Source organism: Idiotropiscis lumnitzeri, chromosome 13 (genome assembly GCF_059441095.1).
Source record: "Idiotropiscis lumnitzeri isolate Australia: NSW breed Sydney's pygmy pipehorse chromosome 13, RoL_Ilum_1.0, whole genome shotgun sequence".
NCBI classification, from domain to species: Eukaryota; Metazoa; Chordata; class Actinopteri; order Syngnathiformes; family Syngnathidae; genus Idiotropiscis; species Idiotropiscis lumnitzeri.
In genome coordinates, this window is record NC_142403.1 from 16314758 (window position 1) to 16338205 (window position 23448).

At 41.1% G+C, this 23448-nt stretch overlaps 1 protein-coding gene and 1 long non-coding RNA gene across 5 annotated transcripts in view; one reads left to right on the forward strand and one right to left on the reverse strand.

The window, feature by feature from the left end:
- The first annotated feature begins 42 nt into the window (after positions 1–42).
- osbpl1a (oxysterol binding protein-like 1A) overlaps positions 43–23448 on the forward strand; it is a 28220-nt gene continuing 4814 nt past the window's right edge. For 2 of the 4 annotated variants that reach the window (XM_088312680.1, XM_088312681.1), the window contains exons 1-25: positions 43–248; positions 2709–2838; positions 3737–3822; positions 3894–3968; positions 4037–4148; positions 4305–4390; positions 4671–4815; positions 6743–6810; positions 6902–6946; positions 8541–8614; positions 9402–9465; positions 10085–10186; positions 11504–11638; positions 12587–12668; positions 13437–13543; positions 16221–16374; positions 17173–17368; positions 19742–19817; positions 20061–20195; positions 20258–20355; positions 20933–21115; positions 21193–21300; positions 21470–21559; positions 22983–23103; positions 23242–23349. In XM_088312680.1, the coding sequence (XP_088168806.1) occupies positions 114–248; positions 2709–2838; positions 3737–3822; positions 3894–3968; positions 4037–4148; positions 4305–4390; positions 4671–4815; positions 6743–6810; positions 6902–6946; positions 8541–8614; positions 9402–9465; positions 10085–10186; positions 11504–11638; positions 12587–12668; positions 13437–13543; positions 16221–16374; positions 17173–17368; positions 19742–19817; positions 20061–20195; positions 20258–20355; positions 20933–21115; positions 21193–21300; positions 21470–21559; positions 22983–23103; positions 23242–23349 (2715 nt within the window). In that variant the 5' untranslated portion in view covers positions 43–113. Of the gene's footprint in view, positions 249–2708; positions 2839–3736; positions 3823–3893; positions 3969–4036; positions 4198–4304; positions 4391–4670; positions 4816–6742; positions 6811–6901; positions 6947–8537; positions 8615–9401; positions 9466–10084; positions 10187–11503; positions 11639–12586; positions 12669–13436; positions 13544–16220; positions 16375–17172; positions 17369–19741; positions 19818–20060; positions 20196–20257; positions 20356–20932; positions 21116–21192; positions 21301–21469; positions 21560–22982; positions 23104–23241; positions 23350–23448 lie in introns of those variants that run through there. The other 2 variants (XM_088312679.1, XM_088312683.1) reach the window with 2 other exon arrangements.
- LOC148324728 (uncharacterized) lies at positions 8572–9507 on the reverse strand. The gene is made up of 3 exons (XR_015846284.1): positions 9373–9507; positions 9190–9276; positions 8572–8703 (listed from the first exon to the last, which is right to left on the reverse strand). It is a non-coding gene; the product is annotated as an uncharacterized LOC148324728 (long non-coding RNA).

Sequence of the window (23448 nt, forward strand, 5' to 3'; positions counted from 1 at the left end):
AAAGCAACTCAAAACGATTTCCGCTATGGGCAAATCAGCTGATCCGAGTGTAAACAGAAGACAGCGATGCGTGCGTGAGTGTGCGAAGTGTCTACTACGGTGGGCTCGGTCTCATGCCTGAGTCGAACCGTTGTAGTTGTTGTGCTTTGCTAGCTTGTTGGTCTCTGACGGGGGCTCAAATTACACCACGTGCACCAAGAAGGGAGTTGTCACACGACTGCAGGATTCCAGCGCCTGGTTACTACCAAGTAAGTACTACACTAATCCAGTCCTGACGTGTACGGCTTTCTCAAAGGTGGCAAAAGTGCATACCTTATGTACTTACAAGTACAGATACTTGCGTACAAAACAAATACGTATCTGTTAAAACTAGTGCTTCAAGTCATTTACCAAGTAAAACTAACAAAAATACAAGTTGTGAAATGTATTACAACAGAAAGTGAATTTCCACCGTCAGTTAAATAGAGTACCCACAAATACTTAAATATACTTTAGGTATAAAGAGTACTGAGTATTTGTTTTTTTTAAATACGTTTTGCTTCCACTCCCTACATTTGAAAACAGCTTTCTACTCTTTGCGTTGTGTAAACGGGCTCGTTACATTTTTCCTACCAATGATGACGTCAAAAAATGTGATGAAAAATAACAAGTCGAGTCATTGATATTGCAGGTGAGACCTTTGTTCATTAGGTGAACATGAGGCAGGAATCAATTGATCTGAAAGCAAGATATTTGTACTTATTTATTTTTTTGGTGCGATAAACTGACAACATACATTTTTGTCTTATAATAATAAATAATAAAGCCAAGAATGAAAACTATTTTGCTTCTCCAAAACTATTGCGTCATCGTCCAGTAAGATTAAAAAAATGTAACGAGTAACGATTCTGACCAAGTAAGAGGTAGAAAATACCCCCCCCCCAAAAAAAGCCTACCAGAAAAAGTACAGGAACAAAGTTTTGATTACTTCCCACTCTTGCTGCTTTTGTAACTTGTGCTTGGCTCATCACTGCAGGCTACTTCATCTTTTTGAAGTGTTGTAAAGGAAAATATCGTAAATCAACATCATGCGATTTACTTGTGCGAATGCTGGATCAGATCTCATCTAATCCCATCGAGAATAATAAATGATAGCAATCAAGACATTTAGATAAAAACATGAATTTTAACTGCGTGTGGCCATTACTCAAACATCCTTAATCATGTGGACCAGAAATATTCAATTCTGACGCAAATCCTCCAAAATGACATTTCCGGAATGCAAATAGAATGCGGAGAAATGTGGTTAGTTGTGGTATGCGGAGGGATTTTTTTTGTTCATATTTCAATTTTTTGCATTTCCTGAAGGTTACAATGGGAAGTTAAGAGCAACTGGTGGTCAAAAGGCATATTTGTGAATTTCATTGGCGAAGTCGATAATATTGAGACAGTTTTTTTTAAACTTTACCATTGTAATCAAATATGACCTGTTTTGATATTTAATAGAAATAAAAAAAAAATACCCTCATTCTTAAATTTCTTAAAGTGAGCCAAAATACAAAAAAACAAACAAAAAATATTTATATTATAATTTCCGATACAAGTACAAATCAGTTCCCGGCATCATCGGGGCAGCACGCGATTGATTCTACTGGTGCCCATGTGACCTTCCGAGCATGACTTCCTGTTACGCTCAAGCCTTTTGATTCCCCGGTGCTCGTCCTATCAGGCGCTCGCTTGTTGCTGACTGACAAATGACTCTCATGTGATTTTGCTCATCTCGCACAAATGACACAATCCCTCAGCACGTTATTTCCTCAAAAATAGTTGCCCTACCCTCATTCGTCGCAGGGTAGAAAGTGTAACGCTTTAAAAACATCAATGGCTGAGCCCTTTGGACTTTATTGGGAGCCAAAACAGCAGCACCGCGGATGGAGTCTTGTGTTCATGAGCTCCATGCGCCGTTCCAAATGTTGCGCCTTCCTTTTGTGAGAAATTCGGCAAGTTTTTTTGTTTTTAAATTTGAGGATAGGGTTTTCAAATTGGGGTTCAGGTTCCAAATTAAGGTGTCAAAAATGATTTCAAGTCAGAGCTTCAAAGTGAGGATTCAAACACGGTTCAGCGTTTCAAATTAGGGCTACAAATTGGGGTTTCAAGCAGCCGATATTGAGCTCCTTTTAAAAAAAGAAAAGGCAATCGTCAAAAAAATCGTCTTATTTTATCAGATTGTTCTGTCTGTTGTAAAGTTATACAAATACTAAAAAACAAAGTACAGACTGTTATTAATACCTTTATTGTCAAAAGCTCGGAGGGACCAAATGTGACGTTAATTAACTCGTTCACTACCAGCCGAGTAAAAAAAAAAAAAAAAAAAAAAAATGGATCTTTGACGTCTTTATCCGTCAATGGGAGTGAATGAGTTTATATATTTTTTTTTAATTAGTCAGCCGATTATCTTAATTTTATTCTGCCAAATATTAAAATCGGCATCAGCCTTTAAAAAAATATATGGGTCGGTCTCTAGTTTAAAACCTCGGCTGAGGTATAAATCGGGGTCTCAAGCCTAGATTAGGGTTTCAATTTTGGGTTTCAAGTCAGGGTTTAGTAAAGTCCAAAATTCAAAATCAAGGACGCTACGGGGATATGCAGGCTGACTGTCGGCTGGCGTCACATCCAGGTAAATGTGACACCCTGTCATGATCATGTGCTCGTCTCCTCGTCGCCTTCAGGTGTTCATGGACGAGCCGGAGTCGGACGAGCAGTTTCTGTGCTGCGCCAGGAACGGAGACCTGGACGCCGTTCGGAAGCTCCTCGCATCCAAGGTGAGCGGAGAGAGCGCGTTGGACATCAACTGCAAAGGTTTGTCACAAAAACATGGATGTTGTACGCTATGTTCTGTTTGAGTTTGCTAACCAAAACAGCAGCAGAGTGTGAATAAAAGCCTGGAGTCTTGTTGTCAACGAGGCAACAACTCAATATCGAGCATGATCCGTTATTTTACGCGGAGAACCCAGATTAGCGTTTCAAACAAGGGTTAAGGTTTCAAATCTAAAAAAAAAATGGGGTTTTGTGTCTGGATTGGGGTTTCAAATCAGGGTTGAAAGGCAGGGTTGGGGTTTTCCAAGAATGGGTTCATGCCTTGATTAGACAGTCCAAAAAAATGTAAAGGTCTCAAATTAAGGTTTCAAACGATGGATAGGGTTCCAAACAAGAGTTACGGTTTCAAATTAGGGTTTCAAACTATTGATGGGGTTTCATGCCTAGGATAGGCTTAGAGTTTCAAAGAAAAGTTTCAAATTAGGGTTTCAAATTGTGTTTACGGTTTCAAGCCTATTGGAGTTACTGTATCAAGAATTTGGTTCTCAAAGTATGGTTCCAAAGACAAGTTTCGAATTTAAACCTGAAATTTGTCTTCTATCAGTGGCTGGGCTTTAAAATTAGGGTTCCAAGCAGTGATTAGGGTTTTCAATTTGTGTTTCAAGCCTGAGTTAGTTTCAAATAAGGGGTAATGTTTGATATCAAGGTTTCAAGGAAATGTTGGGGTTTGAAAGTAGGGTTTCAAGTCGGTATCAGGGTTTCAAGCGATGGTTAGGGTTTGAAAGTAAGGTTTCAAGTGTAGTTCTCAAACAAGAGCTATGATTTCAAATGATAGTTTCAAACAGTCGTTAGGGTTTGTAAGTCAGGTTTCAAACCAGCCTGATGGGATGTCAGATGTTGTCCGACCGTCATCGATAATTGCGATTTGTTCACGTTTCAGGTAAGAGTAAGTCCAACCGGGGTTGGACACCTCTTCACTTGGCCTCTTATTTCGGACACACAGACGTGGTGGACGAATTGCTCAGGGTTTGTTCTTTAAAAATGGCAATAACCAATCACGTGAACCGTTACAAATATGCGGGATAATGTTCAATCAGGCAGGGGCGGACGTCAACCTGCCCAACAACGTCGGGGACACGCCTCTTCACAAGGCCGCCTTCACAGGGAGAAAGGTACTTCAACGCATCTGCGCAACCGAATCAATCAATCGATCGATCGATCGATCAATGCTATCATTCAGGAGGTTGTCATGCTGCTGCTCCGCTACAACGCCAACGCCACCGTCATCAACGGAACGGCTCAGATTCCCAAAGACGTGACTCAAAACGCCGAGATCCGACACATGCTCGCAGGTGAGACGGCGCCGACGACGACACCGAGCGACCCGACGTGAGCCGAAGCGTGAGCAAATTGGCAGAGTCACCGATTGTGATTGGTTCGCGTTTGACGGAACATGTTGGGAGAATTGTGAATACATTTCGCCTTGTGTGTTGCTTTTTTTTTAACAGCGGTCGAGAGGACGGAAGAGCGGAAACAGGAGTGCAGACTTCTTGAAGCGGCGGGAGAAGGCGACATGGCCACTCTGAGTCAGCTGGTTTGTGTTTTATGCAGTTTTCGCACAGGGTTAGGGTTGCAAATTAGGGTTTCTAACATTAGTCAGGGTTTCAAAGTAGAAAAACACAGTGAAGCCCGGGTAGGGTTTGTAATTATAATTTTAAACATTGATTAGGGTTTCAAACCAGGGTTCGGGTTTGGAACTTGGCTTTAAGCCTGCATTACGGTTTCAAACAAGCGTTGGGAAGGCAGGGTTGGGCTTCCTGTCCAAATCATACCACATCACATATATTTAACTCGCTGTGTGTGCTTGCGCGTAGCTGAGCAGCAAGACGCCGCCCAATCTCGAGTGCACAGACGTGCTGGGCAACACTCCGCTGCACTGCGCCGCCTATCGAGGACAGAAGCAGTGTGCCGACAAGCTGCTGAGGGCCGGAGCCTGCACCGGCGTCAAGAACAAGATGGGTAAGTGAGGGCAGTATGGCATCGCTTGAAATAAAGTTGGGTGAGGTGTTCGAATCCTCAAGTGAGTTAAATGCAGGTGAACTTTGTAAGTTTTTCAACCCGGCTCGTGTTATTGTTTGGCTTGACTCAGGAAAATGACAGTCGAAGACTGCTTCACGTGGGCAAATCGCATCGACGTGATGCTGACACACCTGCTCGGCGCGCTTTCCCAATTATTGCTATTTGAACAGCAAATTGCTGCAGTTCGGCTGACATACGTTCAATTACGACCCGTTGGGGACGCCAGAACTGTCCAGAGCAGTTTTTATTTCATCTTTTCGCTGGGATCGCCGCAGTTGCGCATAAGGTTCACTGCAGCACACACACAGAAAGAAAAAAAATGTTGAGTTGTTTTTCTAACCTATTTTGCTAGCTAGCTGTGGATTTGGAGCAGATATTAGTTAGAGTTAGTTAATTTAATGAATTAATTCGTTTCTCACCGCATATTTTGCTGTTTTTTTATGAACAAAAACGTTACAACCAAATATCCGTCTTAGAGTGCGCCTCCTAGTGGGGACGCAACACAATTACAGGGAAAATAAAACATGAACAAGGTTTATTTATTTAATTTTTTTCAAGTTCGGCGGGCCTGATTAAAAAGTTCAACGGGCCACATGTGGCCCCCGGGCCGTAGTTTGTACGTCAGGTTTAATAATAGCGTAACGTAGGGCTTCTCAAATAGTGGGGTGGGGGCGCGCTGCGATGCTGAGGGGGCCACGTGTGACCCTGGGGAACATGTTTTTTTTATCCCCCGCCGTACTACAATTGTCATGATTCGCGTCAGGCATGACAGGGGTTTTTGGATTGTTTTCGTGTCATGCGGTTTTGTTATTGTTTTCGTCACCTCCCTGCCATGTGCACTTTGTTTTTGTTTTGGTCAGCTGTGATAGCGCCTCCCCTCAGCACTCGTCCTCACCAGCCACGCACCTGTTCCCCGTTACCCTCATCACACACCTGTTTCCCATCTGCTCCCCTGATCACTCGGACTATTTAAGCTTCCCATACCGACAACGCAGTGTCGGGTCATTGCCGCACTTTCCGGACTTCCACGACCACGTTTGTTACTGTCAAGTTCATGCTCTCGTTCCCGTTACGTCCCTCAGCGTTTTGCCCCGGCTTCTGTTCCTCGTCCTCCTTTTCTGTTAGTCACGTTCTGGTTGCCCTTGTTCCCTAGCCCCATGCCACGTTGTTTGTCCTTGTTTGTTTCAGTTAATAAATTCCCTTCACGTTACTCACCTCTCTGCCTCCTCGCCTTTTGGGTCCACCTCCTCCTCGCCGTAAGGCGAACCGTGACAACAATAAAGTGTAATTGCACCTCCACTCCAGTAGTTGGCAGTGGCGCTCTCCTTGCCCATTGTGTGCAAGCGGCCCGCGAACCAGTGGTTGGCAACCGCTGATGTAACTAACTTGCTGTGACAACTCCTGAAATCCTCAACCCAAAGTTTTGCTGGGCGCAAATAACCCCCCATTGGCTCGTTCCCTTTTGAACACGGCACCGAGTGAGCTATTTCACTCAAACTGGCTTCCGTTTGACCGAGCAGTTCGAAGAATGTGGACAGGCAGTGAAAATAAAGCACATCTCTGGGAAATCTCTTTCTAATGACTGCTTTTAAAGCCTCCAATGTAGCCACGGTTCGCGGTGTTCTTTTCTTTCCGTCTGATTAAATGCTTGGCGCTCAGTGATTAGCGCCGTGACTCAAGAAGCGATGATTACACGAGAGGCTTAACAGTGCTAATTAGCCTTGATGCCGCTTGAGATTTTTTTTATTTTTGTTTATGTTGATGATGTCGACGCATTTCTGCCAGATCTGCGTGGGAGCTGGTTCGGGTTTCAAAGTTGCGTTTTAAGACAGGGTTAAGAGTTGTGAGTGTGATGTGTTCCTCTCAGGTCAGACCGTTTTGGAGTTGGCCAGCGACGCGGCCATGAGACAGCTGCTTGAGGGCAACACGCGCCGGGTGAGTGTTCACAGCCAAGGCCAACACGTCCACTGCTATTTTGGTTGTTTTCTTTTTTTTTTTTTTGAAGTGACGTTGCTCATCTTTGCAGGGGAGGAGACGTCACGCCAAGAAGTTTGAGGGCGTCCTTTGGAAGGTGAAGATCACACGAGCCTCGTATGCCATCTACAAAGCCTAAATACAGGACACTTTATAAACATTTCCCTCCTCCAACACACCTGACTTAAATAAAAGATCGTGACCGCTCGTTTCGGATTTCAATCTAAGGCTAGAATTTCAAAATATGGTTTTCCAATGAGGTTTTCAAGCTCGGGTTCGAGTCTCAAACAAGGGTTTAGGGTTTAAGACGGGGGTTGTTGTTTCAAGCGTACAGTAGGTTGGGGAATCATCAGGACAGGTCTCGTGTTTTGAAATCACCCAAATTGGGTGTAATAACTCACCTGTAATATTATAAGACATCAATTTACTTCAACTTTAGAACACAGCAAAATGGATACCTCAACCTAAGGTTTCAAGATAAGCTTTTTTGTTTAATGTCATGGTTTTCGTGACAGCATTGGGGTTTGTAAAGGTTTCAAACCGAGATGCTTTAAGGCTTTCAAGCCTGTGTTAGGATTTCAAAGTAGCATTCCAAGCCAGGGTTCGATCTTTTAAAAACACGGTTCCACGCCCGTGTTAGGGTTTAAAATCCCGCGTTTAATTTTCCGGTCATGCACATACAGCATGACGTGAGACCTCACGAGACCTCAGTCGAGCTACTTGTGAGGATGGAGCTGAGTTCAGCGCATACATCCATACTACACTGTACGCTTTGAACAACACTTGATGAAGCGCACTCGCAAAGTGCTTCAGTCGATCATTGATTGCTCCATTTCAGCGGCTTCGGTGCAAACATGTACATCATGAAAATGTACTCATGACCGATCCTCTTGGCGTAGTCGCCCCGCTGGTGCGCGCCCGTAGCCTCACTTAGCGGCTTGTGGCGCGGTTATTGATTAGCGTAATGATTCCGCAAACACTGAGACAGTGATGAGTCAGTGAAGTGTGACGAGATTACATTCCAGCCCGCGCGGGCCGATACGCACGCGTCTGCGCGAACGTGCGCTGGTTCGCTGCTAAGTTACTGAGCAAGACAACCATGTATGGTCCCGGATCGCTTGAAATAAAATAGATAAAAAAATGTAGAAAAAACAAATGAAACATATATATATATATATATATATATATTATTTTATTTTTTTGGGGGGGGGAATATTTTTTTATTTTATTGTTTTCCTTAACAGATAATTAAGTATCCTTAGACTGTTGATTGATGAAAATTGAAGTCATTATTATTATTTTATGAACTCATTCACTTTTTGACTTCTATATCCGTCAATGGCAGTGAATGAGTTAATAGTAGTAGTAGTAGTAGTAAAGTATTACTGTTGTTTTTATTATTACTCATAGGAGTAAATGTATAATTAGTAGTAGTGGTAGTAATAGTAGTATCCATATAAAATTCACACTTTTACAGTGTGTAAAATTAAAAAAAAAATTTTTTAAATGTAATTTTAAAATCTATCAATAATCCCGATGTGAAGTACAAATAACTTGTAATTCAAATGTATACATATTGTCACATAATTAAAAATATTCAAATTGTTTGAAAATGACTCAGTGCTTGTCCAGAATACTCAAATGTGTTGAAACAATGGCGCTGATTCGTCCCTTGTGTGTCGTACCAGCAGAGCTCCAGATTTTTGGGCTGGCGCTCCTACTGGGTGGTCCTCCACGACGGCGTTCTGTCCTGGTACTCCAAACAGTAGGTGGCGTCTTCGACCTTGCTTGCCTTTTGATTAGAAAGATTGCCAAGAGAGGCAGCCGAGTGGAGAATCGTCTAAGTGGAAATATCTGAACAGCCACAATTGAGCAAAAGTTACAAAATACTTGTTGGATACTACCCGAGTATAAGTCTTAATGTATCTGACATTTGCGGTAAGTATCAAAAGTAGTTTTATGGTATTAAATGTACTTGAAGTGAATAAAAAGTCTACACACCCCTATCAAATTTTTATCTGTTATATAAATGCAACCTATTGTATAAACTGTACAACTCAATATAGAAGCGGTGAAACAAAATAAAATTGTGCTGGGTTGCACAAGTGTGCACACCCTCTTGTATTGTAACTGGGATGCGTTCAGAATGAACAAATCATCTTGAAACTCTTGTTTAAGCGGGTGTCAGCACACCCCTGGCAACATATCAAGGGCCTCTGATTAACACCAAATCGTAACTTTCAAATGCTCTAATTAGCTTTTCCTGACGTTAGCTTTTACATGATAGCCTAGCTATTGCATCATGACTTCAATTGCTTCGTAAAAATTAAGTTCACCCACCGGGTTGGACGCGCTATATTTCTGTCACTTTTGTGAAGCACAGTCCTGTCGGAAGAGTCCGTTACTACAAATGTGCACGAGACCTCTCTGGGAAAATAAAAGAACAACAACTCACAGTGACAAAGTATTTGAACTCAAGTCTGTAAGGAAAGAATTGGAAAATTGCTGAATGTTAGCGCTTACTTGTCACTTTTTGCCTCCCGCTGCTCAAGGTCTGACGCCGTCGCCAACGTCAAGAGGCAAGGATGCAAGTCCCTCACCCACGCTCAGTTTCTGGTGAGAAGTCGACAGCCAAATGACTCTTCCCTTTAAACGCTCACTTTTTTGGGGTGGAGGGTGACGCTCCAAAGTGGCTTTCAAATAATAATTAGGAGTTCAATTTAGGGTTTTCAAATAAGAAAAGGCAACTATTAATACCAGGACTGATACCGGCCTTATTTAGTAGTATCGGGTACTCATGGAAACTACCGATACCAACCACGATACTTAAAGCTAAACAAATCTGCCATCGAGTAGGTCCTTGTTGGAGTTTCAAGGCAGGGTTAGGTTCAACAGTATGGCGTCAAATTACGTTTTCAAATACGGGTTGAGTTTCAAATGAGGGTGGCAATTAAGTGTTGAGGTTCCAAGTTTGGGTTAAGATTTTGAATTATGGTTTTAAGACTGGGTTTGGGTTTCAAATGAGGTTTTCACATTAGGGTGTTAAGGTTAGAAAGGAATCAAGGTTACAAATAAGTTTTCAATTTGGGTTTCAAAATGGTTAGGCTTTAAAAGGAAGCTTTTAAACATGGTTAGGGTTTCAAATTTTTTTTTTAATTTTTTTAAATCCAATTTTTATATCTAATTTTCTTTCTGCTCTTTTTGTTTTTCTTTTCCTCCCTCCTTGGTGTTCAAGATGCGATCCAAAGATAAGTGCATCTTCACCCTGAAGTGCTTCGATGACAGCGTCCATTACTTCAAAGTATCGTCCAAAAAGGAGCCCGAGGCGACAAGAAAAGTACGCGTTGATGCTTTTTACGCTTCCTCCAATTGTAATCTCCGTCCCGTCCGATCAATTTGCAAGCGCAACTTCTTTTTGACGACTTGAAAAGTTAAGCTCCCGCCGCTGCACGCTGTCATGTCTGCGCTGGCGAAAACAAACACGTATGGCACAAATCACTTCACATTTGGCCGCCCGCCCTCTTTTCCCATTTGCTGTGACATTTGTCTGAGAGGAAAAAGTCAATGGCCGCCTTGTTTCTCATGCTTTGTCCTCGGCTCTTTACTATCTTGGGATGTCACAGTCGTTGATGTGTTTTTTTTTTCTCTACATGTCACAACAGGCTGACGACTGAATGGATTTCAATTGATACACACTTGAGTGGCCACAATTGCGTGGTTAAGGTTTGAAATTGGGGTTTCGAGATGCAGTTAGGATTTGAACAGAGATTTTCAAGACAGGGGTTAGGGTTTCAAAGTATGTTTAGAAGCCTCAGTTAGGGTTTCAAATTAGGGTTTCAAGACAGGGTTAGGGTTTCGAGGCAGTGTTTCTAATTATGCATGGTTGCAATTTTTCTTTTTTCTGTTCTAATCCAAAATTGTTTTTTTTAAACATTGCAATTTTAAGGGAATATGTTTTCAAATAATGGTTAGCATTCCCAACAAAAATTAGGGCTTTTAATTATGATTTCAAGACACGGTTGGGATCTGAAATTAGGGTTTCAAAACTGGGTTGGGGTTTCAAGCCGAAGTTTATGCTGAGTGTCAGTTAGGGTTTCGAATTAGGATTTCAAAGAGTTAGAGCTAGATAGGGTTAGGGGTTCAAAACTGTGATTTGAACAAGGTTTAGCGCTTAAAGGCAGGGTCAGGATTTAAAATGACACCCTTTAGTTGCTGGTTTAAAAATGACTCAGTATTGGGTTATAGCAGTTTTAAGTTGGTTAAGATAGAATTAGGGTTGCAAGGCAGGATTTGGGTCCCAAATAATGGTTAGGGTCGCAAATTGGGGTTTCCAACAAAAGTTGGGGTTTCAAATTAACTGGTTTAGAGCAGGGTTAGGGTTTCAAATTAAGGATTCAAAATACTACGGGGTTCTAAACCAGGGTTAGGGTTTCAAGCAAGGATTTGGGTTTGAATTTAGAATTTTTGGAATGGTTCAGGCTTCAAAACAGGGTTAGGGTTTTGAAGTATGGTTTCAAGAAAGTGATCGGGTTTCAAGCCGGGATTAGGATTTAAAAAATGGTATTTCAAGGAAGGGACAATTGTTTTCCAAGTAGCATTTCAACGAGGGCTTCGAGGACCGCAACATTTTTTTCCCCTCCATGCTGACTGGCAGGCTTGGCTGGACGCGTTGGACGAGCACTCAGCCTTCAGCACACACTACTGCTCCCAGGAGCAGGACAGTCGCGAGGAAGACGAGGTCGAGGAGGATGAAGGCACCTCGCTGGGGAGGATAGCCGACGCCCTGCAGGTGGCAAACACACAAACAAACAAACGACAGCAAAGCAGAAATTACAGTCATTAGACAGACCCAATGTGATGCAAGAATCATGCTGTGGAAAGCCCCACACTCGTGATTAGAGATTTTTTTTTTTTTGTCATGGCTTCAAGGGTAGTAGTTTCAAAGTAGTTTCAAGACAGGGTTATGGTTGCAAATTAGGGAGTGAATGCAGGGTTAAACTTTCAGATTGGGGTAGGGCGCAGGTTTTCAATTGGGGTTTCAAAACAGGTTTGGAGTTTAAAATTGGGGTTTCAAGACACTGTAAGGGATTTAAAGTAGATTCTCGAATAAGGGTTAAAATTTTAAGATGAAGTTTAAAAGTAGGATTTCAAGCCATTAGGGTTTCAAGGCGGGGTAGGGTTTCAAAGAGTTTCAATGGAGGAATTTCAAATTCAGGTTTCAAGATAAGGTTAGAGTTTTAATGAGGCTTTTAAGAAGTTGGGTTTTAAACAATGGTTCGGGTTTTAAAGTCAGGGTTGATAAATGTTTCAAAGTAGGGTTTCAAGCAGGAGTAAGGGTTTGAAATTGAGGTTTTACACTCGGATTTCAATAAAATTCACAAAATTTTAAAAATACATTTTTAAAGTGGTAATCTTAAATTTAGTTTTTAAACTTGCTGGACTTTTGAATTAAGGTCTTAATCAACTATTAAGGTTTAAAAGTAAGGCTTCAATTCGTAATTCGGGTTCAATTTATGTTTCTTAGACTGCGCTTGGATTTCAAGTTCGGGTATCAAGCTAGAGTTAAGGTTTCAAGATGGGCTCGAGTTTTAGATTATGGTTTCAGCTAGATTTGTAACAGTTTCACAGTTTCAAACAAGGGTTAGGGTTTCAAATTTGGGTTTCAAATGATGCTTTCAAACCATAGTTATGGCAATGTCATGTTGTTGATGACGTTTGTTTGTCTGTGCCAACGCAGGCGGCGCAGGTGAGCCACGCCAGGCTGGAGCAAGAAGTGGAAGCGTTCCTGTCCGCCGTCAAGACTGACGGCCCGCCTCAAGGTAACAACGACAGCAGCTTTTATTTCACATTTATCGAAACAACCTGACAAGATATGAGCGGCCAATCTTCCGATAAGCCAGAGTGGCACTCTGACGAGAGCAGACCTCCTCCAAGGGCGAACAGTCGGCATCAAATGCGCTGGTTGATATTCAGGAATTTAGGGAAACGAGACGAATAAATGCTGGCAAGGTGAAAACGGGCAAAAATCAGTCACATACGTTTCTTGAAGATGTTTTCAATGAGAAAGTTTTAAGATGAGTGGCAGATCCTGATTTGGAGCTGCACCAAATTGTTGACTGCAAGAATGTTGCGTTATTTGCTCTGCGGGAAAAAATAAAATCGCATTAGTAGTCTTTGCATAATTCGGACGTGTGAAAACTTCCTTGGCAGAGGTCAAAACAGACAGAGTACTTTTTTTTTTAGCATTGTGAACCATCATACAAAGTATAGTTTGAGGACAGGGTTAGGGTTTCAAAGTTTTTTTTTTTTTTAATTTAGACACGGTTGTGGTTTCAAAATAGAGTTTCATGACAGTGTTAGGGCTCTAAAATAAGGTTCCAATATTACAGGGTTAGGCTTTCAAGTAGATTATTTTTAAAACAGGTTTCAAAGTAGGGTTTCAAGACGTAAGGGTTCCAAAAATGAAGAATTGTTTTCAAACAAATGTTTCTAAGTATGGCTGCGAGAAAGGGAAAGTGAGTTTGAAACTAAGAACGCAGGGGTACGGTTCCCAAATAGGAATGAAAGATTTCTCTTTCCTCGAGCAGAGTTTTCGTCCTTCACAATGGAGAAGCTGCAGGCCATCCGCGACCTGTCGGGAGAGACCGGTTCCTACCTGTCTGTTTGTCTTGGATTGGTCTCCAAACAGGAAGTGGTGAGTTACTTTTTTGTTCGTCGCAATACAAAGCATGCCAAGAAAACATTCAGCGATCGGCCAAACTGCTACTTGTTGTCAAGTCGGAGGCAGAATTGCTCATTGAGCGCTCGAATTGTTCAGCCGTACCTAATGAAGTGTCCGTTTCAATCGTTCGCTAGCGTTCATTTGGAGCAGATCGGCCGCCATCTGCAGCAACAACGGTGCCATTCATGCCTCACGCTCGTTTTCAGAGCTCCGTGTAAAAAAAAAAAAAAAAATGGAATGAATTAGCGTGCTCATTAGAGACCAAACAAGCTGCCAGATCATCCAGCGGAAGAGCCGGGTCGCAGCTTTCTGGGTTCTGACACCTTGGCTCGGATCGCCTCGGCTCAGCTGGGTGAAACCTTTTCAACCGAGACGTGCGCAGGCATAAAAGGCGCACGGTGCCACCCCATCGGATTCTTACAATTAGGCTGGCTCTCAGTAGGAATAAGATGAATATTCCCCATCTCGGCGCCTGCACACGCGACGCTGCCGAGTGTGAATGAAGCAGCGGGGTGTGCATTTTAAAGATGGCAAATCATCTCCATCGTGACTCCAACCCAAAAAGAAATTCTCCACACTAAGAAAATCTGACTCCAGTTTCTTAATCTAATATAAAAAATATATATATAAAAATTGAAAAAATGTTTTCTTTTTGTTAGATTACAACTTTACATACATGCAACTTTTTATTGGGTGTCCGTTTCATAAGATTAAGCTTTTCATGCCTTTTAAAATAAAAATAAATCTCCAACTTTAAACCTGTTAGTTTTGAAAAATGGAAAATCTTTGATCTAAATTTTTTTTCATCTGATTTTGTTTTTATAATATTAGAACGTTTCTACTCCTGAAATTAATATTTTTAAAAATATTCAAATTTTATCAGTATTTTTTGGACATATCCAACTTTTTTATCTTGAATAACATTTTAATCTCGTTAGATTTTGAGGTGTTCTAAAAAAAAAGATACAATTTTAGAGTTAGCAGTCTTAAAGACAAATAATTCACAGCTTTTTAACTTTTTGATCTAAATGTGATTTTTTTCTTTCGCAAAAATGTAAAAAATGTTATCATTTTTTTTTATCTTTCATGAAATGACCTTTTGAGTGGATTTCAAAAGTACACACACCCTTGTTTAACTGCTACGTTTTTGTGATTGAAAACAATGAGCCCAAGAAAACCTTTATCCTGCTTTTTTAATCACTCAAATCTTCCATTTAGCAGGGGTGTGTAGACTTTTTATGTCCACCCCCTTTTTGAGTGCTTACAAGGCCTTCTCTCCCTGTTTCACCTTCCCTGATCTCGTATTATGTACCATGTGGAGGATACCAGTTTGGCCCCAATATTTCCTTACTTGTTGTCACAACATCCGGCGAGATATGTTTTGGTAAGGAAAGTGCTGCTGGGATGCTCGCTATTAGCGAGGCAGCTTTGGCTAATGCTCCATATGTGTCCATTACCCGTCATTTGATCTCCACTGCTGTTGACGAGTGTTCGCGGGCGCCATTACGCCTCGACCCCTGCAGCTGCATCACCGTCTCGACGTAATGACGGCGGCGGTGCAGAGGTGCGGGATCAGCCGTGCTGCGCTCTGATTGGCTGGTGCACTTTTCGCTCTTTTTGCACAAGGGGCAAGATTGCTGAGTGAAGCTCGTCCAGATGAAAGTTATTATAATTGACGAAAACTATCAAAATAACTAAAACTACAATTGAAAAAATATTGTTGTTAAAATAAATTTTTAAAAAATGCCTACTTTAGTGACTTAGGGTTTTTTGTTTGTTTTGTATCTTGCTCTCGACAAATACTCCATTTATTTAAAAATTAAAAAATAAAAAAACTAAACTAAACGAGCATTTTCCCCAAAATAAAAAATAACAAACTCGCTCTAAAAAATAATTAAAACTAACTGAACTCAAAAAAATAAAAGTCAAAACAAAATTAAAATCCAATACTGTTATAACCGTGGTCTAGACCTAACAAAAAAAAATGAACATTGTCGCAGTGGTAGTTCAAAACAAGCAAACAACTGCCTAAAGAAAGGCCCCACTTGCTTAATGCTAATGCTAATTAGCATCTATGTTCTGGTGCTTGAACCCTTTCAGCAACGGATTGAACACATATAGCGACAACATGGAAACAAATGGTAACGGTGCTCAGTCATATATTCTTTATCCTCCGCGTAGAACATCCTATATTAATGCCGTACTGATGAGCCGAGATCTTGATGTGATTCCCACTGGACACGGCTTGCCGCAATATGATTGGCTGCCACATCCAGGCAAGGAACCCAAGGCGCGCATATCAGCAACACAATTTCCACTGAAGTGAAGTGGAATATGTGGCTTTTTTTTCTTATATTCAATCATATTGTTACTGTATGCTTTTATAAAGTACATAACGCTTGTGTGAGTGCTGTTTGTATTGATTTTAAAACACACACACACACACACACCCACGCCAACACACCCCCACACACCCACATACACACACACGCTTTACAACATTTTCTGGTGGGGAGGCTGGAACGATCGAACGGCATTTACAGGCATTTTAATGAGGATAGATTTGGAAGGATTTTGAATTCAATGTTTGTGTTTCTCTCAGTGAATACACGGAATCTAGTGTAGTGTTTCATTGTGTGTGTGTGTTCAGGTGCGTAGCATGAAATTGGAGCTGGAGGTGGAGAAGAATAAGATCCTGTCGGAAGCGTTGCAGACGCTGGCCACTGAGCACCACGAGCTGGAGCAGGTGGTCGTCAAGGGCTCCAGCGGCCTCAGCGACGATGAGTTCCACGATGCTTTGTCGGGTCAGTTTCATTAAATGACATTTTAGGGGTGAAAATGTGCAACTTTTAAATGCGGGGACGGGGGGATTAAATGATCATGATTCTTTTTTTTTTTTTTTTGCAAAAAAATGTAAAATTATTTTTTAAATAATAATTTTTGTTGTAATATTGACTTTCTTTTTTAAAATAAATAGAAATATCTGTCTTGAAAAAAATGACAAATTAATCTTATGCAATTTTTGTTGTAATATTGACTTTTTCTTAAAAATAAATAGAAATATCTGTCTTGAAAAAATGACAAATGACAAATTAATCTTGTGCAATTTTTTTTGCGTGTCACATTTTAAAAAAAATCAAGAAATCAAGAAAAAACATCTGTTTTTATTCATTTCATTGAAAAAAATCTGATTAAATATTCTCATAATTTTTTCTTGAAAATGTGTGTATTTTATTCTAGTAATAACATTTAAAATCTCATAATATACATTTTTCCTGAAAAATATTTTATTCTGGAAAATTGTAATTTAATTCTTGCATTATTTTTTATTGACAGTGTATGGCTTTTTTAGCTTAACAAAATATTATTTTAATCTTGAGATTTTTCTTGAAAACGTACCAACATAGAAAAAATCTGATTTTATTCACTATAATTTGGTAACTTTTTTCTTGAAAATATACAGCTGTTCAATACATTTAATTTTGTGCAACTTTTTTCACATGTATTCAACTGGGTAATCTTAATAATCCAAATTATTTATATTCATTTTCCCCCGAAAGTTCTTTACTAAATCACACCCGAAAAAACATTGGTTCCGCCAGGTTCAGACTCGGAGCTGTCCCTGAGCGGCTTCGAGACGGTGGCGAGTCGTTCCTTCGAGGAAGAGGACGACGACGACGGGGAAGGTGCCGTCATGTTCGGCGGCAGCAGCAGCAGCAGTCGTCCCGACGGCATGTCGCAGGGCGATCACCATGGCAACGACCAGCAGACGCAACCCAACGGGATCACCAAGTATAGGTCAGCGGTGCACGCCGGCGTTCTAATTGAAATGCTTGAGTCTTTCAGCACACTAATTTATGGGAATATGAGTCTAATATATTAGAGAATAAAGTTAGAATGCTAAGACAACAAAGTTGTAATTTTACAATAATGGAGGGAGATTATTATGAAAGCAAAATGAGGACGGCTGTCACATACAAATGCGCCCTTTGTTATTGTATTTTTGACGTTGTTTAGTTTAGAAAAAACTGTGACATAATTCTCATTATCAAATAAAAATAATTTGAAAATATTATTTATTTATATATAGAAAAAAACAATATTGCCATTTTTTTCACATTATTATTTTAATTATTATATCATCCTTATATATTGTAAAAAAAAAAAATATTTTCTTTTTTTTATAGAAAGTTTAAAACTTATTTTCATTTCTTCAAAATGCATACTTTCTCCAACTATGATTTTTCCTCTCGAAAATATACAGGTTTTTAATCATGAAAAAAAGAAACAAAAAAATAAAATCTGACTTTATTTTATTGAGCTTACATTTTCATTTGTAATATTGTGACTTAATTCTCCAAATATACACCAAACAAAAATCTGTGACTTTTGATTTAGAAGAATCTGAAGAAAAACTAAAATTCGACCTTGTTCTTGTATTAACACTGTTTTTTTTATTTTCATAACATGACTTTTTTCTCTTTCTTTTTAATCGTGTTCACACTCTAGTAGGATGACTTTTTTTCTCTCAAACATTTATACATTTTTAATCTCGAAAAATGTGGCCTTTCTGTAATATTAGGAATTTCCCCCACATTTTAAAAAATATTTTAAAACTTTTAAATCTTCTCCCCGAAAAAAGAAAATCAAAATCAAACTTACTTTTTGTAATTTATAACCTTTCTTTTCCTTCCCGATCCAATTATTATTGAATTCCTCATCACCAACTTTGCTCCTCGTATTCATTTTAGCCTCTCAGCTCTTTCCACATGATGCGCTGAATAATTTAGCGCAGCGGAGCCCCCCGAAAGAGCGGCACGGAAAGGACAGGTGTCTTTGTCTTAGTCGTTTAAATATTAATGGGGGCTCAGCGTTAAGGCGGGAATTAGTCAGCTCTGTTGACCGCTCCCTGCAGGCGACTTTTAATGAACTGCTTCAACATGCGTCTTGTCAATTATCATGCAAAAGTCTCCATCACACTTATTTGGACAAATAGTAAGACAGCACTGCCATGAAGACAAACGTTTTAAGAAACCGCTTTTTTTTTTTTTTCCCTAATTCAATTATAATGAATATCAGTTATACGTGGCTAATCAGTTTTCGTGCGGTTTCCTCCCACATTCCAAAAACATGCACGGCAGGTTGATTGGACAGTCCAAATTGCCCTTAGGTGTGAGTGTGAGCGCAAGTGGTTGTTTGTCTTTGTGTGCCCTGAGATCGGCTGGCGACCAGTTCGGGGTGTACCTCGATGACAGCTGGGATAGGCTCCAGCACGCCCACGATCCTCGTGAGGATGAGTTGATTGGATAATGAATGAATGGATGGATGTTGTTATTGTTCGAAGTGTCTTTGTCTTTTACTTTTTGTACAACAGCGTAAGCAGTTTTAAAAGTGCTCTATAATAAAGTCGAGTTGAGTTTTACTTTTCGGGAGCTGGCCCGGTCCCTATCTGTGTATTAGAATTCTACATCGTCGTAAAATTGCCCTGGTTACGGTTCTTGTCAGCCATACAAAGGAGATTAACCCCAAAAGAAGCAATACAGCAGAAGACTGAGGAGACTTTTAGACTTGTCTGGAAACTAAATCACTGCTCTGGGTTTAGTGGCGGCTTCAAATCAGACACATATTCTTTTTCCTTTTGACAGCGTTGGAAGAACAGAGCGAGCCTGGCTGGTCCAATGCACACAGGCCACATAATCATAGAAGCACCACCAGGTTTTGTTGCAGCGTGTCACTCAATACATGAAAAGTCTCCTTACGAGGCCGAAGACTTAAATAAGATATGACACCTGCAGCTATTGTGTGTCTGCGATGTTTAACCAAATACGGTCAGAAAGCTGAGAGTCATTTTCAGTGTCATTCAGAGGGGATTGTGGTTAAAAGATGAGTACTCAAGGGGGACACACTCAAATCAACTTTTTCAATTGAAATGAATAGGAATGATATTCAACCATACTTGCCTCCGGAAAACTAACATTTTTGTCAACATTTTTGAATGCGACAGTATTGTAATACAGTAATATATGCAACAAAAACTAAATATTCTCAGAGTACAGATTTCTCTTAAAAATATTTGATTCAATCACCTCCCCGAAACTCATTCATTATTAACTCTCATTATGTTTGGGGCACATGCATATTATTTTCTTTTACTGTGGATTATTGTTTCAGGACAAGTTTACCTGCACCCATGTTTTCAAGAAATGACTTCAGCATTTGGAGTATTCTCCGAAACTGCATCGGAATGGTGAGAATGTACGCCCATTTCTCGGCATGCGAGTTAATTTTGTTTGTTATGTACAGTTTTGTCCATATGGCCCGTGTAGTTTGGCGGCATTGTTCATCAAAGTAAACCAAAAAGGTCACATGGGTCACCGACACAGAGAAAACCTTTAAAACCGGGCTTGTCCGGGATTTGAACCCGAAGCGAGAATCCTACCCCTAGACCAACAAGCCACTGGTGACCTTCGATGACCCCTCTTACTTGCAGGAGCTCTCCAAGATCGCCATGCCTGTGATCTTCAACGAGCCGCTCAGCTTCCTGCAGCGGCTGACCGAGTACATGGAGCACACGTACCTCATCCAGGAAGCCAACGCTACCACGGACTCCCTTGACAGGATGAAGGTAAAAGCGACGTGGATGACTTCAGGGAGAATGTTGATTGATTGCGCAACTTTTCTTTTCAGTGCGTCGCGGCTTTTGTGGTGTCTGCGGTGGCCTCGCAGTGGGAGAGGACGGGCAAGCCGTTCAACCCGCTGCTCGGAGAAACATACGAACTGGTCAGGTGAGGGGGATATCGATCCCGTGTTTCCCACCATTTATCGAGGCACATTTTAAACGCAAACGATCTCAAACAAACAAACTCCAGCACACGCGCGACCCTTGTGAGGATAAGCGATTTGGATAATTGATGATGTCTACGTTTAGTTGAGCACAAAGCACAAGGCTGTTTTTCAAATTCATGAATGGCAACAAGCGGATGCGCTGATTCTGTCATCGTGTGGAGGAGCAAATGATTGTTCAGATTGTCGCTAAATGTCACTATATACATCATCTGCAGTAAACTGATCATTTTCGCAAGCCATGAAATGTAATTAAGAGCAGGAGCAAGAGACCGAGAAAGTAAAAGTCATTATTTCCGCAGGGAAGAGAGAATTTTTATGTGTTCGTTGAATGTTTTAAATCATCAATGCTAATTCATATTAGCCCATTTATGATGATTCACATGATCTGCTAGCGTTAAGCTAACGGACTTTCGAGAGCTGTGGTTTGTTTCCTAAAATGTGCAACTTGGGTCTGACTTAAGTCATGTGACTGGAGTAGACCCCCCCATCAGGCAATCTTAAATCTCATCAATCCAGGGAGGACCTGGGTTTCCGACTCATATCGGAGCAGGTGAGTCACCATCCTCCCGTCAGCGCCTTCCATGCCGAGGGCCTCCAGCAGGACTTTGTCTTCCACGGCTCCATCTACCCCAAACTTAAGTTCTGGGGCAAGAGTATGCAAGCCGAGCCCAAAGGAGTCCTCACGCTGGAGCTGCCCAAGTGAGGCCCGCTAAAATACACCACCGCGTCCTCTGACTTTCTAATATGACGCTAAAGGGCTTCCATTTGCTGTGCAGGCACAACGAAGCGTACACGTGGACCAATCCCACGTGCTGCGTGCACAACATCATCGTGGGCCAGCTGTGGATTGAGCAGTATGGAAACGTGGAGGTGATCAACCACAAGTAAGAGGATTTCGGCTAAGTGCTGGTTCGGAGATGCCGTTGTATTGCGAACAGCAGCAACTCCGGGGACTGAAACGAACTCGGATAAGTTATTTCTTGTACTTTGTTGTTATTATGAATTACAATATGATGCTTCCAATCACTTTGTGTTTTTTCCTACGGTGTGCAGAACTGGTGAAAAATGCTGTCTCAACTTCAAGCCATGTGGCCTTTTTGGCAAAGAACTACACAAAGTTGAAGGCTACATACTGGACAAAAGGTACACACGCAAATCAATAGGTTTCAAGTTTTCTTTTTTCCCACAAAAAAAAATTCTGGTGGCAGTTTGGGCTGTCGCTTCAGCCTTGTATGGAGGATTTGGAATCAAAAGCCATTCAAAGCACACGTTATGTAGACAACATTTTGTCACACGGAAGTGGGACAGCTCTGACGAAGGCTGACGTGACAGCCGAAAGAGAGTCTTTTGCTCTCCACCAGAAAAAGTTTGGATGTCTGACAAGATGAAAAACACGTCTCGATGAATGTGTAACAGCTTGCTGTTTAATTACCGCCATTTACAAGTATATCCGCAAAACATCCATTTCATCGTCTCTTTAATAACTCTTCATCATTCCTCGTGTATTTTCATTATTTCTAAATCCTCGTGCATCCTGCCTATTAAAAGCGAATCAATAAATCCTCATCCTTGATTCTATTTCCGATGAAGCATCATTTGACGTGCTTAAAGTATACTTTACTGAAATCATTCCTGAATTAAACCCGGCATCGCAAAGTGCTTGCTTTGGCCGGACTCCAATCCACATTATTAATTAACGATTTCTCCACAATTAGTCATTCATCTGACTTGAGATGCAGCTCTCCAACGTCACGAGCTGAATTAAATTTCACAACTGAAAGAAGAAGGGCAGCCAAGTGGGATTAAAGAGGAAAGCGACAAAACGTGGAGCAGATGGCGCATTGGAGAATGTGAGATAAAATGGGATTTTGTGGGGGGGGGGGTTGGCAGTGCATTTGAGGCTGTTGACAGTGATACCACCGCTGAATATGTAATTTGCGATATTACTTGGTGAGAGGCGAGGCGAACACACACGGGCGACAAATGCTGATAAAGACACGTTTTGTGTTACCTCGTCACCTTCTGGCAAGAAAACAAGCAAAAAATGATGACTTTGTGTGTGTGTGGAGGGGGGGGGGACTACTGCTGCTCTTGACCTAAAAGATGACAAACTATTCATGTCGCAGGTTTTTTTTTTTTTAAATGGAGAAAATCCATTGAAGGTGCAGCTTCCAAAAAAAAGAATCAAACTTATTGATGTACTCCGCCAAAAAGAAGATAAATGACTGATGTTGCACTTTCCTAAAAATAACATCTGTTGATTTGGGGCTTTCCTAAAGAGAAGCCGAACAATTCATGGTGCGCGTTCCTAAAAAGTGCCGTGCAGCACAAGGCAGGATCAATTGGATTCTATTATTTGTATTACCGGTATTTATTTATTTTTTATTTTTTTTACTGAGCACTTAACACAGTTGACCATAAATGTGCATTTTGCGATATTACCTGGCGAGAGCCACAAATGCCGATAACCGCAGTTGTGCCGTGTTACCTTGTCGCAGCCTAGCAAGAAAAACAAGCAAAAGTAATGATTTTGTGTGTGTGTGTGGTTTTATTTTGCCCACAAAAGCAAAAAGAAGCTGTGTGCGCTGTATGGCAAGTGGACCGAGTGTTTGTACGTCATCGATCCTGCTGCCCTGGAGGCTCATAAGAAAAGTGACAGGAAAGGAGAGGACGGCAAAAGCGGAAAGGTAACAACTCTTTACTGGAGTACTGTGTCATAAAACGCCTTTATTGCTTGTGCAGGCCACGTTTAGAGGAACATTTTTAACATTTGTAACTAGATAGAGAAGTCATGTAGAAGTGTACGCCTGCTGCTTCATGTCCAGGGTGGCAGCGAGGAGGACGTTCCGTCTCAAGCGCCCGACAGTGTGGAAATGATTCCCGGCAGTCAGTTACTGTGGAGGATCGCCCCCCGGCCGGACAACTCTGCCCAGGTCGGATTTTGAAAACACACTACAGGTTTTTGAGGGATTTTTTCATATCGATGTGGAGTGCAACATTTAAAAAAAAAAAAAAAAGGCACAATAAGTAAA